We start from the raw sequence: 18,773 nt of genomic DNA on the forward strand, positions 1-18,773 counted from the left end.
CTCCCTCCCTTCTCTTTAGCTCCCTCTAATGTTCTAGCGCTGCCTCTTTCTGACATATCTAGCGCCTCTCACATACTCACTACTGGCTGCTTGTCCTGGAGAAGCTCGGTCTCCTGAACTGACCTTCAGACACACACATACTTATTAGTCCCTTTCCCACATGAGCGAGACATCCGGATGTCAAACGGATATCAAACGGGTGGCTGTATGTGGGAACGCAAAACTCGGGTATTTTCTTACCCGGAACTCACCCTACTAGCCCCCTAGTACTACTTCTAGATGTTACCCGGGTGCGCTTAGGTGGGAACGCAGCCGGCACAGTTCTGGGTAGAGATGGGGGGTGTACCGATGACGTATAGAAATGCGCCCTTGCAGCCTGCTTGCAGCGCAAGCAAGGGGGCAGGCATATTCCCGGAAGTAGAAACACGAAATGAGCTGGTGATCAACACTCTGCTAACTCCCTTGGACGGCCATAGATTTCAGATTTTTTTGCGATCCCATAACTTCATATAACATGTGCCCTTTGTCTCCCTTATAGCTTCTGTGTATTCTATATAGGGTATCGAAGGCAAAATTAATTCACTTCTTCCCCGTATATTACGTTGGTTTCCCGTAAAGAAGTATTTTAGCATGTCTGTTGTAGGGAAGCTAACGTTCGCCCGTAATAGAGAGCCGAAGTCCCGCCCTTCTACTTCCGGTCTATGGGACCTATTTTACGATTTTTAATGCATGGGAGTCAATGGAGAGATAACAATTATTTTTTGGTCCCGTTCGAGTTGGACCGTGCATTTCACATATGATGTGTGGGAATTTAAAAGATAATTTTCCACATTAATAAAGTTCTGTTTTTCGTTAGACTTTAAAAGTTATGTAAGTTTTGTGCGAATCCGTTCAGTGGACTACATCCCTCGTCTCAAACCATGCACGTCACCAACTAGCAAACGAGAGGCTGGCTAGTTAGCTAGTTATTATGCTAGTTAACGGTTACATCTTGCTGCCAGCTAAGTCACTTAACAGTAGTGTTTGTACAGTCTATGAATGAAATACAACTTATCTGATGTGTTTAATCCTCTGACTCATGATATTTTCATCGGCAAGGGGGAAGCTCAAATAAGACCTGTTGCTGGCGCCCGTGGCTGTGAGTTGGTGTAACGTCACTAACGCGACTGATGTGTTTGTAGTCATTGGAAACACGATCTTTCACAATGTTGTAATTCACTAGTTACGACATACTTTTCAAATGTCTTTACATGAAAAATTGTCATTAAAATTGACAAACATCATATGGGTAATCCAAGGCACAAGACAATCGGGACCAGAAAATAATTTCTATTTCTCCATTGACTGCCATTAAAAAAAAATCCAAAGATAGGTCCCATGGAGGCAAACGGAAGGGGCGGGACTTCGGCTCTCTATGTTTGGATGAGAAGCTGAGTGAGCCTGCACGAAAACCATGACGGAGAGTCATTCGCAAGATCAGTGAAAATGCGTGTAGCCTACGGTAGCCTACTGTTTGATATGGTAAAGCATTACCTAGAGGCAAGTACACATAATAATAATATTAAAAAACGAACGTTAACAATTTCAGAGGTTTTCGATCTATCAGACGAGTTACAACAGGCTAACGTCACAAAATGAGTTTGAGTCTGCGCAGTACGATGAACAGGAAACGATTTTTTGTTTCAGCCCCCTCTCATTGAGAACGACGGAGTCTGTTTGTCCATTTCTTTTAGGTCTATGAGCGCAAGGCAGAAAGTACAAATTGCCATGGTAACGATAAACATTGCCCTACGAGTATGAACACAGACGAGAACACCAGAGTACAGAAAACAGTGACATTTTGTTGTGTACGTACAATAAAAATTTAAACTGCAATCACGTTGTTGTGTTTGTTGCGGGACAGGCAGGATTATCCTTGCAAACGTGAATAGCTTGAAGTGTTGTCGATTAGCTTGCAACTAGCTGTTAGTGGTTAGCAATTAACAGCTAATAGTTAACGTCGCTGTTATTTAGCATTGTTGCTTTTTGTAGGAGTTGGGAAGGAGCCTCAGACCTCTGTGTGCTGTTTATATTTTCCAGGTGTGTCATTATTTTCTATTAATTTGTTATGTTGGATGTTTATACCAGAGAGGGTTGAAGTAGAGCTTTGTTTATAGCCTGTGGTCCTGGCGTTAGCTATTTTTACCTCTATGCTAGCTCCCGCTGACTAGCGAGCTAACTACTTCTGTTGTTTCATGATGTTTTGGATCTGATGTAAGTTCGTATCATCCAGGCAACACAGCACAACAACGCATTTATTTAGCGTCATCTCCCTCCCCCTGCAAGTGCTGACATTGCCCCACCCCTCTGTGCTCTCCCCATTCCCAGTGCACATGTGCACACACTCCTCTTCACACACATGTACCATTCTCTTCAGCAGATTTTTGTATGCATGACATACTGTATATCACCCATGCACAGACCTCCCCTACATAGTCATGCAGGTGAATACAACTGTGCTTCTCCTCACAGTGCACCCAGGGAGGCTGAGCAGTTCAGCCCCCTCTCTTGGATGCACCTGTTTTATCACGCAGACACACTCTACTGGTTATCTGCCCTTCACGCACACACACACACACACACACACACACACACACACACACAGACGGACGGACAATGCTCCACATCATGTGATGGGGGCTAATTGTGTTCCACTCCACTAGTTCATGTGTCCTTTCTGGGCTAGCGTGACATTAATGCCGTGTGACTCATGGGGGGTTATGTGCTTAAGGCCCCGTGTTGAGAATGGATGAGGACTACAGTACTCCCCGCCCCAGATTTTCTCCTGCCGGAAACGGTGCCTTTCATCCACAGGTGTGTATGTTGGCCGCTAGGCTACATGCACCTGCCACAGTAGTGCACACTAGTGCAGTAGCTTCTGTTGTTTGGTCATCATGCTTGGTCGTATTAGTTTGTCTTGCGTGTTTTCACACCACACTCACATGCTGACAGCAGCAAATGTGGTTTATGGTGCTTATATGTCCGTTACTTGTGAAGTGAGTTTCTGTCCCCACTTCTGTTTGGGCCTGTGTATGCCCTGTTGGTCTCTGGGTAATTATTCTCAATAATATATCAGCATTTGCATGCTTTTTGTAATCTCAGAAATGTGCAACATTGTAGCCAACATTTGGCCTGAATCAGAGCAGGAGATTCAAACATCCTCAACTGGACAATATTTTCCTGTTGTTTCTTTTGGCGCGTGCTTCAAACAGACCTGGAAAACATTTTATTATCTTATGGCTAAATTGAGGAACATGAAAGGAGAAGTGAGTCTGGCACACTTGCGTTGTCATCCAGCCTTTCTCTCTCTTTGTTGTATTTTCAGCAAAGTTAATGAAGTGGCACTTCCAGACCCTTTGCTTCCTTTGAAGTGTTATGAAATTAGAGATGTGTTACTAGGAGTTTTTTGCAGTCATACAGTATGTGTTTGTTTGTTTGTTGCCTACTGTGAGGTGTCGGTCAGTTCATTTGCATTTAATACTAAGTAGACTGAGAGCGGTGAACACATTTGTTATCATTACAGAGAATCAGATCCTTAGTAAAGACCCTCTGTATGCTTATGTGACTGCTCCCTCAAGGCTGTTGGAATGGTTATGCAAATGATCCATGATGCTGCCCATGGTGTACTTCTACCGTCCTATTTAACTCCTGCCTGTGCGCAAAGCTGTCTTTTAAGTGACTGCTGACAAGTGAATGCTTGAAAGTAGATAAAGGGTCAAGGGTCACATACATGTTGCTTCCTGCTGGAGTCAAGGGTCACGTATATTTTGCTTCCTTGTTGTTTTTGCTTGATTGTCATTGATATGACTCCATCTTCTTTGGATGAATGCTATATAGATTCACGTGCCAGTACAGCCTTGTTGCCTATGAGGCTATTGCTATGGTAGTGAGATGTTGGAGGCCCTGTTTCCTCTGATAGTTTCAGGCATGCGCTCAAAAAGCAGTGTGAGGCTAACCAGAACTTCATGGCCTCAGCTATTTGTGTTACCATAGAGTTTCAGACATGAGACTGAGAAGCAGTGCATCAGTTATGTACAGAAATATAAGGAAAATGTTAGCATACTATTCTGCCTAGAACCTATTAGTACGCTGAAAGATGAAAATGTAACGAGTACTAACCTAAATGCTAGCTGCTACTGGCTAGATGCTAATGTTGTTGCATTAAATGCCCTCCTGTTCTTCTACTTGCAAAGTTCTTTTTACTATAAGTGTTGTTAATGCTAATCCAAATAGAGTTCCTTTAGAAAGATACATACTGTATGGCTGAATGTGTAGCAGACACATCTGCAGTGTATGTTAAGATATTGCCCACTAACATTTTTTATCGTTCTAACTTGAAATGTAAATAATGAACCAAATTGTCTTCCTCACTCTTCAGTAGTTCTAAATGTATGTAATGTAAAGTTAGCATATACATGTTGATATGGTAACACACACATGATTGTGAAGGATGAAAAAAACCCTATTTGACTTGACGACCTCATCTTAGTACACTCCAATTTAATTCCTTAAAATAAACAAGAAGCCTTTCAGGGGAGCAGAAAGGAGAGCATTGCGCCTGTGGCCTGGCTACAGTGGTGTGTCTAGTGTGTCTAGAGTGTCTAGTGGGAGGGAGAACTGGGGAGAAGTGCTCGCATGCTGCAGAGGCAGCGTTGGCATGAAGCTTCAGATCTGTAGCAGGCGGCTGCACCAATCAGAGGGGATGAGCAGATCTCTGCATGCGGAACTGCCTGGCAACACCAATCAAATGAGTTAAAGCTTGCATTGCAACACTATCGGCCTTCTTAGAGTGGAGTCCTACTAAGCGCTGTCAGTCATAATATCAATGTTTCATTGATTTATGTATTTTCCTGCAACCAACAGAAATAAAATACATTATCTTGAAAATGATTAGACTGTACTGGCTTTTTAAGCTTAAAAACATATTGATTTTCCTCCCTTAACATAATTGGTCCTGTTGACATCACAGCTAGTAAACAGAGACACATGTTTTATTTGGCAGTGCAGCCATATAGCAAAATATACAATAACAAATACTATACTATCATAAAGATTTTTTTTGCCACACCAAAGCAGGTGTGATTATCACATGTCCGTGCAGGATATCCTCAGAACTGGAAGGAAGTTGCTTTTGATGCCTTAAAATAGTTGCGTAGTCTCTGCCTGTAGTCATTTCCTCTTCTTTTCTGATGCAGAACGCACAGGGATTCTGCAGTCGTGTGTTATGCCACTGACACTTGTGCTCGCTTGTCAGGCTGCAATCATGCAAGAAAGGCCGTACTCAATGTCTGTAAAATGTCCAGTGTCTTTTAGCATTTTAATGCAGAGTTGTGTGGCAGTAACTATAGCAACGGCATTTTGGTACCACCTCTCGTATGTTTGCATATTTACATATTGACATACTGTAGGTGTCACAACTTTATAATCCTATAGCTATAATACTGTGCATTCGTGCAGTCTACCAAGGTTCATACCTTGATATAGCAAATGATCTCAGGTCTGAGGTTCATACTCGGGGATAGGCTATACATGGGAACTCGTTTCTTTTTAAGCATTTTTTTTTTTGGGGGGGGGGGGGGGGGATTAAAGCACAAACTGATTCTGATTCATTGGGCTGCTGCGCCTCTTGTGGGCGCTCACTTCTGACACAATAAAGAAATGCTTCATAAACTGTGCTTAATACACAGGTGTGTTCAGTGCTACCTCCTCCCCATAAAACAGTCACGCTGTGTATACACGATACATCTTATACAGGGGAATTACTGTATATGTAGTCCAATTACAATTGAATGTGCATAATGCAGGCTCTGGCTTGTTTAGCTTTTCTCTTTTATGGCTGTCCATTCCCATTCTCCTTCCAATACATGGCTCAGACAGATGTCTCATCATACCTATGTCTGTCTACAGTACCTGTCAGTCTCTTCCCTAAGTATGAATGATGTTTCACTTCACAAAAATAGTAAGTTATTTTTGTTATTTCATATGCATGCCATCAGTTTCTGTTCCTGCTGATGCACAGATCAGTTTAATTTCGTTTGATGCTTATGCTATTTCCATCTGCCCTTTCCAGTTAAACAGTTTCCTTCCTTTGTGGTATTTGATGCTTGGTCAGGCCGTTTAGTTTCTCTTTGGTATTTCAAAGATGAGTGACGTATTGTAGACGTTAGGAGTTAGGATGGAGTCAAGGGTGGTGCTGGAGGGATTTGTACTTCTGATGCTGGTGTTGTGTCCTCTGAAGGTTGAAGGTCAGTACCTGGAGGTGGAGGAGGGATGCTGGCTGGTGGAGGAGGGATGCTGGCTGGTGGAGGAGGGATGCTGGCTGGTGGAGGAGGGATGCTGGCTGGTGGAGGAGGGATGCTGGCTGGTGGAGGAGGGATGCTTGTTGGTGGAGGAGGGATGCTGGCTGGTGGTGGTGGTAGACCTGAGGGAGTCTCGTTTGGATTTATGTCAGAGTTATTGTCCTCCTTAATGATCTCTGCTTCTGGATTTGGGTCGGTGATAGCTGCATCAGTGGTCTTTTGGACAGTCTCTGAAGCGGAGTTGATGGTCTGAGTGTCCTGCTCATTCTCAATTTCCCTTTTTTTCTCTTGAAAAGTTCCGTTCGCTGGTTTAGTTTCAACGTGGTGGTTTTGTCCAAATGTGGTACCTGCCAAAACGTCCATATCAAGGCCCTCATCCATATCATCGAGCAGAGAATTCCGCTTGGAGAGATTTTGAGGAAGGAACCCCGCGATGGAGATTCTCTTGGACTCCTGCCTGGTGGAATCCGTGCTGAAGTGAGGCTGGGTGCTTCCATCGAGGAATGGGGAGGGGCCTGCCCAGTCTGAGTTCTCCCTTTGCCTCCTCTGCCATTGGCGCTTTTTGACCATGATAACTATGATGCCCACAAACATCACTAGCAAAATCAAGCCAATCAAGATGGCTGCAATAGTCCCACTGGTCTCCGTAGGTGCAGGAGTGGGGGGTTTAACTGGGTGAGCAGTTCTCCTTGTGGTGCTCCTCATAGTGGTCGGTTTCTGTGGCCTTGTACTTGCATGCCCTGCAGTAGGAGCCGTGGCTGGTTGTGTGCTACTTGGCGTAGCGTTGGTAGACGGGCTCCGTGTGGACGCCCCCCTGGCTGTGGGGGTGGGTTGGCTGCTGTGTGGCTCAGCACTGGTCATTGCTGTATGGTTGCGGCTCTCAAACCAATCCGTCTGATTGGCATCAGAGTGGCTTAAGGTTGGGCTTACTATCAGCTTGTCTAAAACTATTGGGCGATGTGTGCTCATTTCCACTGCAGAAGTTGCACTTGGCTTCTCTGTATAATTTGATGCTGGTTGAAGGGCCATCGGAGGGCCTTGAATTGTATGATTCGTTAGATTGGATATTGGTCCTGTTGTTGTCTCAAGCGTAGCAGCAGCAGTTGCTGGAGGCTCCTGGCTTTGCTTGATTGTAGTGATCATGGTGTCTTGTTTCAGTGCGTGCAGGGTTGTGTTCTCAGGTTGTGAAGGTGTGAAGGGACTCACCGGAGCCCCATCCAGCTCCAGTGGTGACAGGGCGCAGAACAGCAGCAGAAGTCCACCACATAGCTGCTCCATTCTGCCCAGACTCAAAGTACACGTTTTTGGAGAAGTCTAGAAAACAAAGAATAAAAAGTCCTCTATTGGTTGGTTTCTGTGAACATTGTGTACTTCCCCTCTGTGTTAACATTATAATTTTGCACAGTTGAACAAATGCACATGGTTTATGTGATCATGTTGTACAGCACAGACAGTGTGCAAGACATTTGGCCTAACAGATACATTCTGATAGTAAACTTATTTCTATTCTTAGATTTCAGAAAGATGTTCTGTTTGCGACACTGGAGTTTCAAGACTCACATGCAATGTGGTCTTAAAGAGAAAACTCGGGTCAGCTGTTTGTAGTGACATGTGATGATGACAAAATCATTCGTTCCTTTACATCCTCATTAAAATGAACTACTTAAATAGTATGACCATTACATCATGTGCTTGCAATACAAGGGCATTTTCTTAATGACAGTCCCCACATTAATCAAGGAGATCATTGTGTAGCAGTTTATGTCCTTCTCTACCAAGAAAAGTGATCCAATTCAACATGCACTGACCTTCTGGTTGTACCCCATTCACTGCTGTTGACCAGGTATCATATGTTCACGTGGTTGATATGGAAGATTATCGGACTTGCGACTCCTCTGATTATGTCTCGATCACATATCCTTGTTCGGTTGACTGATGAAACCACGCCTTAACTGTGACTGATCTTGTCAAGAGTGAGGTTTGAGGAAAACGGAACTCAAGTCAGTTGCTTCATAAAGTGACAGGAAGCGCTGTGAAACCGCCCCCCTCCATTTCAGAGTGGATTTTACTTGTTAAATCAAGTGGTATATCGCAGTACATCGGCAGAGCATATCAAAAGTTATCATCTTGTCATCACTCGTTTCAGTTTGTGCCCTCAAAATGCCACTGTTTGCAATTTCAGCTATTAAGTCTGGCCTTAGCTTTAAAATAGTTCTTTCCCCATTCCAACGGTACATTGCATTACAAAGCAAAGATGGGGACATCATAAAGCAAGATTGGGGCAATAAAATTGCAAATCTAAAGTTGTAAAAAAAAAACGTTTTAACATTTAAACTTCTGGAGAGAAGAGCATCCTTCTATCAGAGCTTGCCATTGCACTTGCTGATTTAGGTTATGTTGATGGTGAATGCGGGTGACGTCACCCATGATACTTATTGTCATGTTATAGGATGATGACACTATGTCCCTTGGTGTTGCTATACCCATTAACAGAACTTACTGGTGATCTTCAAAAAAAGGCATGTGGTGGTATGACCGTTTAGTTGTTACTGTGACACCTTCATAGGTCATAGTACATGGAAATCAAGTTGGTTTGCAGGACTTTATTCAATTTGGAACTCACAAAACAGTTACAGAATTTAAAAACAACTGTGGAGGCAGCTGTTCATATTTCAATTGACAGCAATCATGCCATTCCACGGTAGAAAGTTAATTAGTTTATAAAGTATTATTTTAAGAATATCCCCACAGAGACATGGTTGACATACACAGATGGGTAGCCACAGTGTCAACAGTTATTCATATAACAGAGGCACTTCCCTTTTCCTGGCCCATCTCGCCTTGTTGGTTAGGTTTGTGTTGTTATTTCAGGAATCATTTCATTAGCCACATTCAAACCATCTAGCAGAAGCATGGCTGTCTATTATAATTGTACATATCAAGTTACATTGTAGTATGCGAATTGCAGTATGTGAACATAGCATTCTGAGAAAATAGGTATTTAAATTGCATCATATTGAAAGTTATCCGTCTAATTCATCCTTGGGTAATAACAGACATACAGTGTGGAGATGTGTCTTAAACCTTTTCCCTTCGACAGTATGTAACAAGTTTATTCAGAATGACAACTTCCTTCTACTCGACTGGTTGTTGATAACCATGGGTCTTAAAACGAAGTGAAAAGCATCCGAAAGAATGAAATGAAATGATAATCTTTTAAACGTAACATGTCGGATCTAGTCTTTTCACAAGAGCAGAAATGCCGGTCATAATGCCCCCTTCTCAAGACTACGTTGCGGTCACACCACCAGTGGTATGCCCTCCAGGTCACCGCCCATCTCCAGGCAGGTCTCTGTGGACGTGGAGCCTGGCATGGGGGGTGGTGGTGGTGGGGGCGGGGGCGGGATGCCTTTCGTCACCCCCACGTCGATTAGCTCCCCCACAGGGGCCACAGTGATTCCTGGCTGACTCCTGCTGTCCTCGGTCACCAGCACCTCGTTCCCCTCCTCGCTCGGCTCCTCGTACTCGTCCTCAAACTCCTCCTGCTCCTCCTCCTGCGGCTTGACCTCCTCCAGCATGACGCTGGCGTCACACGGCCCGACGATGCCCCCTCCCTCGGCCTGGTTGCCCGTCCCCCAGTAGCCCGCCCCGCTGACCAGGTCCACGTTGCTGCGGCTGTGGCGGCCGGTGTGCCTGTGGCGCTGCAGCCGACACACCTGACAGGCCAGCACCAGAATGGAGGCCAGCAGGAAGACCACCAGGCTGCCCACCGAGGCCATCACCACAAAGGCCACCTCTGCAGGGATGCAGCCGAAGTCCAAGCCTGGTGGCTCGGTGGAGTTGCCCGGGACAGTAATGTTCTCTGGCATGTAGTTTGAGGACGTGGGGCTGGGTTCGAATGATATTGGTGATGTGGATGAATCTAAGGTAGTCATTGTCTAGAAACACAACAGGATGTAACAGTGACTTTTTTTCTTTATCTTGTTCAGGCATTGGATTTAATTTTTGGCTACCATTCAATACATTCCATTTCATCCAATACAATAGATCAAAACATTTTAAATAGTTTCTGCATCAACATTATCTCAGCACAACCATTTGTCATCTGGTGTCATGGAATTTATTCTTGCTTAGTTAAAAGTGCCAGAATTCTTATGTAGTGATAAACAATTAATGAAATGTTTGTCAAAATGAGCTTGAGAGGATGATTAGTAACAGTACCACACCTACCATGATCGTAGCGAAGCTGTTGTAGAGAGATTTGGGTGGACGGCTTCTCTAGGCTCTGCACAGGAGCGTGCCAAAATGCTCTCTGCTCTTGTACACACAGCCGATGTGCTCGATGTCCAAGTGCTGCGCAGATAGATGTTGTTCTCTGAATGAGCTAGGCTTGCTTTAGCTCTCCGAGTTATTTGGGTGCGTGTCTGGTTTAGAAGACGTCTTGGTTGCTGTAACAAAGATAAAATAAGATGCATGATGGGTGTTGGTGAGAAGACACGGCGTGTGGTTGCAGCTCAAATAAACAGCCTATCAAACACCCACATGCTTACTGTGTCCCTCTCACTGTTTTCTTCTGTGTGATTGTTCAGTGCTTCTGAAGCTCTGTGCTGTCACAGCTGAGAGATGGATGGATGGATGGATTGATTGACACATGGATGTAGATACACATCCATGTACTCACTCACAGTGAATTAAATGATACAATACTTTTGTAACATGTGGCCAAAATGACCAACTATCTACCAACCAGTGGGCCGGTTCCCTACTCAACCAGCGTTCCCTTATGACGTTGAGCTGACGTTGTGTTGTGTCTCCTTTCTAACCCTAGGTTCAAAACGGGCCAGATCAATGGTGACCTCCTCATCTACCACGTGCTGCTGACCCTCAAGCCCTACTACGCCAAGCCCTACGAGATCGTCGTGGACCTGACCCACGTAGGCCCGAGCAACCGCTTCAAGACGGACTTCCTCTCCAAGTGGTTCGTGGTCTTCCCGAACTTTGCCTACGAGAACGTGGCGGCCGTGTTTGTGTACAACTGCAACACGTGGGTGCGCGAGTACACCAAGTACCATGAGCGGCTGCTCACGGGCCTGAAGGGCAGCAAGAAGGTGGTGTTCATCGACACGCCCGCGCGGCTGGCCGAGCACATCGAGCCGGACCAACAGAAGCTGCCCGCCGCCACGCTCACCCTGGAGGAGGACCTCAAGGTGTTCCACAACGCACTCAAGCTGGCTCACAAGGACACCAAAGTGTCCATCAAGGTGAGCCATCTGAAGACACACACACACACACACACACACACACACACACACACACACACACACACACACATTCATTCGTCTTTCAGGCAGAAGGTGCATGAATACATACATGTGCTGACTGAACCTATGTAACCTTTGAAATGTCCAGATTTGCATGAAGGCCCCTGTCTAATGTTGGCCTGCAGTACTGCTCCAGGCATTTATCTGGAATGCAGCACTGAACAGCTCACACGCACCCTGAGATTGATGAACTTCCGCATTGTAAAACACAGACACGCTCACACAAGTGAGTGAAACCGCTCTGAGAGAGAGTGGCTGAGTGAGGGAGAGGGGGACTTTCCACAGAGCTCTCTTGGTTTCCTCAGGCAGCAAGGGTACATTGTCAAAAAAAAAAGGGACATTGGAAGGGGGGCACGTCGCACGACATTGAAAGAAGGTGGTTTGCAAAGACAAAAAGAGCGTGGGAGCGCGCGACATGCGGTTTTATTTGTGTGAATAGTGTTTTATTGTTTTAGACTCTATTCAAACAACTTTTCATAAGGGGGATCAGTTACCCCCCATAACTGATTCAGTATGATGTAGCCTCACAGTCAGAAGGGCTTTTTAATTTGTCGTCCAGAACAATTCCACAGTGTTGTCTCTACTCTGGCCAGGTGGGCTCCACGGCTGTCCAGGTGACCTCTGCGGAGCGGACCCGCGTCCTCGGTCAGTCGGTGTTCCTCAACGACATCTACTACGCCTCGGAGGTGGAGGAGATCTGCCTGGTGGACGAGAGCCAGTTCACGCTGACCATCGCCAACCAGGGCACGCCGCTCACCTTCATGCACCAGGAGTGCGAGGCCATCGTGCAGTGCATCATCCACATCCGCACGCGCTGGGAGCTCTCGCAGCCCGACTCCATCCCGCAGCACACCAAGATCCGGCCCAAGGACGTGCCGGGCACGCTGCTCAACATCGCCCTGCTCAACCTGGGCAGCTCCGACCCCAGCCTCAGGTGAGTGGCACAGAGAGAGGAGAACGCTGTCACAACGTTTGAGGAGAACGTGGGGGGCACACTATCAGAACGTTGGAGAAGAACTTGGGAGGGAACCTCATGTTCCTGTTGTGACATTCAGGAGCACTGAAGTCATTCTTTTCATATACAGGAAGCATGAGTGAGTCTCGTGAACAGCACACACGGTAGCCTGACCGCACCAAATGACTCAGCTGTCGTCATGAGGAAGAGCATCAGTGCTGCTGGGTCATCCTGTCTGTCACACTTAAAGAGCAGAGAACACATTTCTAAGAATGTTGTTAATCTGCCAAGATGCTAATCAACATGTGTGCGGTCACATTAGTGATCTATTATATATCAATGGGTCACATTAGTGATCTATTATATATCAATGGGTCACATTAGTGATCTAATGCCGTTGCTCTCACTCAGACAAAGGCTACAACGCTGTGTAGTCCTCTTCCCGTGATGGCTTACAGAGAGCACTCTGCAGCTTTCTGTCCTGAGCTCAGATCTTGGTCTAATTCTAAGCATTTGGTCCTTGCAGGTCGGCAGCCTACAACCTCCTGTGTGCCTTAACCTGCACCTTTAACCTGAAGATCGAGGGCCAGCTGCTGGAGACGTCTGGCCTCTGCATCCCGGCCAACAACACGCTCTTCATCGTGTCCATCAGCAAGACCCTGGCGGCCAACGAGCCCCACCTCACCCTGGAGTTCCTGGAGGAGTGCATCTCTGGCTTCAGCAAGTCCAGTCAGTAGAACACACTCAGAAAACAAACATCAGCACTCTCACACACACTTGTGTATGCATGCAGCCCTGTAAAATGTATGCTTAGAAATCTCCCTTCACAAGACATGCACAAATGTACATGTGCATGAACATGCGCATGCAATATACACTCATGCATACAGATGCGTGCATAAACCTGCTCGTAATCTTTCATATCAAGATATGCTAATGTTCTCACAAGCTCTATTAGTGTCAACTCTCAAAATGTGAAGTCACGGTTACGGCCGTATCTTCAGTACGCGGTCCTACTCTTAGCAGCTGGTGAGATAGGTGCTGATAATAGCAAGTCTGTGACTGCTAAACAAATGAAGTGTAAATCTGGGGTGAGACAAAATATTCACAAATATTAAGATGATTTGTTGCATGATCTATCACTAAGCACTATGTATTTCTCTATAGTGTAAGGCAGAGGTTCCCAAACTCTTTTTATTCTACATCCTGACTCGCTTGCGTACCCCCACCATCAGACGCATAAAAAAAGTAACACATTCTATTGACGCATTCTAGGCATCATGTTTAATTAGCATGATACTGTATCTACTTGATAACAAATAACAAAATCAAAATGTACAACTGGTCCACTAAAACGTGTGGAGGACAACATTATGAAACACAAAGAACAAAGACAACGGCTCAGAAACCGATCGAAAAAGCAGAAAAAACAGGCGATATTCCTAGTAGCCTAGTCACCAGTATTTATTGAAAACACTTACCATTATCAATGCAAATGGCGGGCCTGCATGTTTTCACAAAGCTTTGTGATGTTTGGTGCAATTAATGAGCACGTCCTTCTCAACAGTATGCTGTCTTTGGCAATATTTTGTCTTCACTGCCGTGGGACAGCCCTTTTGTTTTTTAAACAAAAGCCCTTTTTTTAAAAACAAAAACATAGCCTACATAGAGTTTACAAATGATTTCCTTTAATTTCACGTTTCCATCCAATTATAACCCAATTTATTTATTTATGAATAAATTAGGTAAGATTTAAAAAGTAATTTTTGACATTGCCCTTTTCAACTCGCATACCCACTAGTGGCAGCTGGCATACCACCGGTGTTACTTGCACCACAGTTTGGGAGTCCCTGGTGCATGGCATAACTTTGTGTTTTCAAATGGAGCTTCTGTATTGCATGTGTGTACTGATTTGGATGCGACGTGTGTGTGTGTGTGTGTGTGTGTGTGTGTGTGTGTGTGTGTGTGTGTGTGTGTGTGTGTGTGTGTGTGTGTGTGTGTGTGTGTGTGTGTGTGTGTGTGTGTGTGTGTGTGTGTGTGTGTGTGTGTGTGTGTGTGTGTGTGTGTGTGTGTGTGTGTGTGTGTGTGTGTGTGTGTGTGTGTGTGTGTGTGCAGGTATTGAGCTGAAGCATCTGTGTCTGGAGTACATGACCCCCTGGCTGCTGAATCTGGTGCGCTTCTGCAAGCATAACGACGATGCCAAGCGCCAGCGGGTCACCGCCATCCTGGACAAACTCATCACCATGACCATCAACGAGAAGCAGATGTACCCCTCCATCCAGGCCAAGATCTGGGGCAGTCTGGGACAGGTCTGAGGGACTCACTGGGGGCTGTCTGTCTGTCTGTCTGTCTGTCTGTCTGTCTGTCTGTCTGGCTGTCTGGCTGTCTGGCTGTCTGGCTGTCTGGCTGTCTGGCTGTTAGCCTGTGCATTAGTCAGACTGTGATTTCTGTCTGTCTCTTACTCAGCCAGTGTATAGCACCTCTGTCCTCTTCTCTGTTTATCTGTGTTTCAGTATTTCAGTATTTTGTGTCTCCTCTCCTTTTCTCCTTTCTCTCAAACACGTGCTAATGGCCTCCCTGCTCTGTTTGCTAATGTGCTGTGAGCTGTCTGCTCCGGTTATGGAGGTGTACGTCTTGTTTTCTAAAGGGAGCCACTAATAACGGCCTTAACCAGTCTACAGATAAATGAGCGTAAAGATAAGCTCCAGTCCCACTCATGTTTATCAGCACAAAGGCAGAGTAATAGCTCACAGTCACTTCTCACAAGCGAAGGAGAATAGCTTCATCTCCACAGAAAAGGGCAAATTAGTTTGAGTGTGTGTAGCGGGACTGGCATCATTGATCGTATTGGTGACTGTGTGTTGGTTGTTTGGTGTTAGACTGCAGCTGAAGACTTTAGAAAAACTCCTTTTAATCTTCTCCACTCCTCTCCTCTCCTCTCTTCTCACTCACTCACTCAGTCACTCTCATTACTCTCCCTGTTCCTGCTGTGTCAGCTGTGCTGTTCTCCCAGCACTGTTCCCATCACTGACTGGGCTGTGTCCCCCTCTGCCCCCCCTCAGATAACAGACCTGCTGGACGTGGTGCTGGACAGCTTCATAAAGACCAGCGCCACCGGAGGCCTGGGCTCCATCAAGGCCGAGGTGATGGCCGACACCGCCGTGGCCCTGGCGTCTGGGAACGTGAAGCTGGTGTCCAGCAAGGTGAGGCCTTTTTGAAGCCGCTCTCTGTTCCTCTGTTCCTTTTCTCTTTCACTGTGTGTTTTTTTGCTAGCCGTCCTATCTCTTTCTGTCGTGCCCAACTGTCTCTTTTGGCCCTAATTTGTAGCTTTTCCTGTCATTTGATCTCTCTTCCTCTCTCGCGTTCTCTCTCAGTCCTTAAGCAGAACTCTGCATAAACAGTGTTGAAGCAGCCGTCACTCTTGCTAACACTTCTGCCATTGTTTCAGAAGAGCCCTCTGACATAGTTGAGCTTTCATCAGTCGGAACAATCAGACAAAAACCCACCCATGTTCCTCCCAGGGTCACAGCCTCAAAGATGAGGTTAAAAATTGTGCTTCTCAGTGCCTTAGACAGCGTAGGCCATTGTCATCTGTCATGCATTAACCCCCTGACTGCAATTTTAAGCAAAAGTAACAGAAATGGAATTAAATTAGCTTTGCTATAATCATACAGTGGTGTGCTCTTTTAATGATTTCATGAGGTCATGGAGTTCAAACGCTTGCCTCAGTCTTGGATCCTTATTGTCCTTATTATCATGACTGTTTAACACTCTGTAAAGCGCCATGAGACATGTGTAATGTTTTGGCACTCCATAAGTGAAATTAAATTGAAATTGAAAATGATTATTTGTTCCCCAAACCTTCACTGAAACAGAGAGAGACTTACTGCTTTTAGGAATGGTCTTTCATCTGTAGTGTGCCTAGTATTCCTCTTGATCCTCCCAGAGTTTCCCTGCCTGTTAGGGTCCTTCCACCCAGACTACTAGTGGTCCATCATCTCCACTGTCCGCTCATCGTCTCCTGGTATCACACAGACACAAGTGGACACACATGCATGCAAACAAAATAGTAACTCAAGGCACTGTCTTCCCAATGAGTTGTGAGAGCGTAACTATGAATGGTAGTCATTGTGGATGTTATCTTTTTTAAAGGAAGGGCCATTTCGTTGCCAATAAAATCTCTTACCTTACTTTTGCGATATGTCCCAGAATCCTGCGTGTATAGGCGTGGGCACGTGGTTTAATCCTCGCTAGTCTTAATGTGTTGATGTGTTTTGGCGTGGTCCTCCTCACTGCTTGTTTCATGGCACTGAGTGACCGACGCTAAGTGCCAGCCTCTTTTGACCTCGCAGTGCCAACATGCCAACTCTGGGGAGCACAACGGCCGGCTTTGTCCAGCTCGCTCTCCCCCGTTCTCTTCTGCAGAGTAGTCCCAAGGCCCATGTTACTGCCCCTACCACTCTGTCCAGCATCGTCTCCCTCTCTGCCTGTCTCCCTTTTGTTCCAGATTGTATGCAGGGGCTGATGAAGTAGTAAAACGATAGAAAGACATACTACAGTATTTATTTGTGCTCAGTGCTGAACTAGAGTTCAGAATGCATAGATCACATCTAGCTTGGTTAGCTTTGGTGCTTTTCAAATGAGCATCCTTAAGGAGGGACTTTTAGTTTTTGGGGACTTGTGGCCACTGACGTTTGTACTGTTGATATGAAAACAGTGAAATGTTGATGGGTTATACAACTTAATTCATGTTTATCCATATACTAATATGAATGCCTTTGTTGTCATTGTCCACATGCATCAAGATACAGAATGTAATACTAAGATACATAGAATTGAATATGAAATATTCAATATAGTGAAAATATTCAATATAGTGAAAAGGATGCATATGTATGTTAAAAGAATTAAGACAATAGTATGAGCATGGTGTGTTTGTTCTTAGCTCCCTTCCTTAATGTCTAGATTTTATGTTTAATGTCTGTATTTTATGTTTAGATGTAAAGCTGAGCATAGGTCTTTGATATGTCTTTGTATATGTGGACTTGAGATTTATAATATGTAATCTAAGTGCAAATATATCAGTAGTGCAGATACAATGGCAGCCTCACATGATTATGCTGACCTGACACATGTACACATGGACTTATATACAATCTAATCGGATAGTCTTGTGATTGTGCTGTCTTTGGGGATGGGTTCAGTCAAATGATGTGTGATTACTGCACAGTGTGTTGGTTTGGTGTGGTTTTTCGCGGTACACTCTGGGCTATTTTGGTCTGTCCATTTTTGTAACCGCGCCTCGTCTCTTGCTCAGGTGATCGGCCGCATGTGTAAGATCATCGACAAGACGTGCCTGTCGCCGACGCCCACGCTGGAGCAGCACCTGATGTGGGACGACATCGCCATCCTGGCGCGCTACATGCTCATGCTGTCCTTCAACAACTCTCTGGACGTGGCGGCGCACCTGCCCTACCTGTTCCACGTGGTCACGCTGCTGGTGGCCACCGGGCCGCTCTCGCTGCGCGCCTCCACCCACGGCCTGGTCATCAACATCATCCACTCGCTCTGCACCTGCGCCCAGCTCTGCTTCAGCGGTGAGGGCCCCACCGCACCGCACCGCCTGCCAAGTCCACGACCCAGAGACTGATCTCATGGGTGGGGAGGAGAGGTGTGGGGGGGGGAGGTTATGGATCTGGGCTTTCAACACCACATGGTTGTGGGTTTGGTCCCAAGGGGACACCATCCAACCCCTGATCAAACTGCTTAATGTGATATGATGTAATTGTCAGGTTACTCAGGCGGAAGCTGGTGGTGAATAATCATGGCAGCTTCTGATTCACTCCTGAATGCCCTCTCTGTCCGTATAGAGAAACAAAGATGGTCAGGGATCCGAAAGAGAGGAAGTGAAAATGTAACTGGTGTTCCACAGCTGCAACTTCCTAGTGACCTCCTTGAAAAATGATTTTTTTCCATTTTTTCTTGAGTTGTTTTCTCAGTCCCTACTCTTTGAGGAGCTGATCAGGACAAAGGCTTTAGAGAAAGGTAATCATGTACAGCAAGTGTCATTTTACTGAAATATCCTAACATCTGATTTTCTTTTCTTTTCTTTTTTTCTGACAGAGGAGACGAAGCAGGTTCTTCGTCTTAGTCTGACAG

The 18,773-nt window shown here is 45.6% G+C and overlaps 3 protein-coding genes across 5 annotated transcripts in view; 1 reads left to right on the top strand and 2 right to left on the bottom strand.

Moving 5' to 3' along the window:
• nf1a (neurofibromin 1a) overlaps positions 1-18,773 on the top strand; it is an 88,177-nt gene that overhangs the window by 54,733 nt on the left and 14,671 nt on the right. For both annotated transcript variants that reach the window (XM_062552168.1, XM_062552169.1), the window contains exons 35-41: positions 11,167-11,599; positions 12,253-12,593; positions 13,141-13,343; positions 14,730-14,923; positions 15,677-15,817; positions 17,932-18,211; positions 18,738-18,773. The exon at positions 18,738-18,773 is cut by the window's right edge and continues 179 nt beyond it. In XM_062552168.1, coding sequence (XP_062408152.1) covers positions 11,167-11,599; positions 12,253-12,593; positions 13,141-13,343; positions 14,730-14,923; positions 15,677-15,817; positions 17,932-18,211; positions 18,738-18,773 — 1,628 coding nt within the window. The remainder of the gene's footprint in view (positions 1-11,166; positions 11,600-12,252; positions 12,594-13,140; positions 13,344-14,729; positions 14,924-15,676; positions 15,818-17,931; positions 18,212-18,737) is intronic.
• Positions 5,611-8,274, bottom strand: LOC134100109 (protein EVI2B). The gene is made up of 2 exons (XM_062553157.1): positions 8,147-8,274; positions 5,611-7,652 (listed from the first exon to the last, which is right to left on the bottom strand). The coding sequence occupies exons 1-2, from the start codon at positions 8,162-8,164 to the stop codon at positions 6,210-6,212; spliced, it is 1,461 nt and encodes a 486-aa protein (XP_062409141.1). The 5' UTR covers positions 8,165-8,274; the 3' UTR covers positions 5,611-6,209.
• LOC134099345 (uncharacterized) lies at positions 8,929-16,918 on the bottom strand. 2 transcript variants are annotated; one of them, XM_062552170.1, is made up of 4 exons: positions 16,801-16,918; positions 16,502-16,635; positions 10,569-10,786; positions 8,929-10,276 (listed from the first exon to the last, which is right to left on the bottom strand). In XM_062552170.1, the coding sequence occupies exons 3-4, from the start codon at positions 10,569-10,571 to the stop codon at positions 9,638-9,640; spliced, it is 642 nt and encodes a 213-aa protein (XP_062408154.1). In that variant the 5' UTR covers positions 10,572-10,786; positions 16,502-16,635; positions 16,801-16,918; the 3' UTR covers positions 8,929-9,637. The 2 variants fall into 2 exon arrangements, with proteins under 2 accessions (XP_062408154.1, XP_062408155.1); XM_062552171.1 differs by having other exon boundaries at positions 16,806-16,917.

This window comes from Sardina pilchardus, chromosome 13 (genome assembly GCF_963854185.1).
Source record: "Sardina pilchardus chromosome 13, fSarPil1.1, whole genome shotgun sequence".
NCBI lineage: Eukaryota > Metazoa > Chordata > Actinopteri > Clupeiformes > Clupeidae > Sardina > Sardina pilchardus.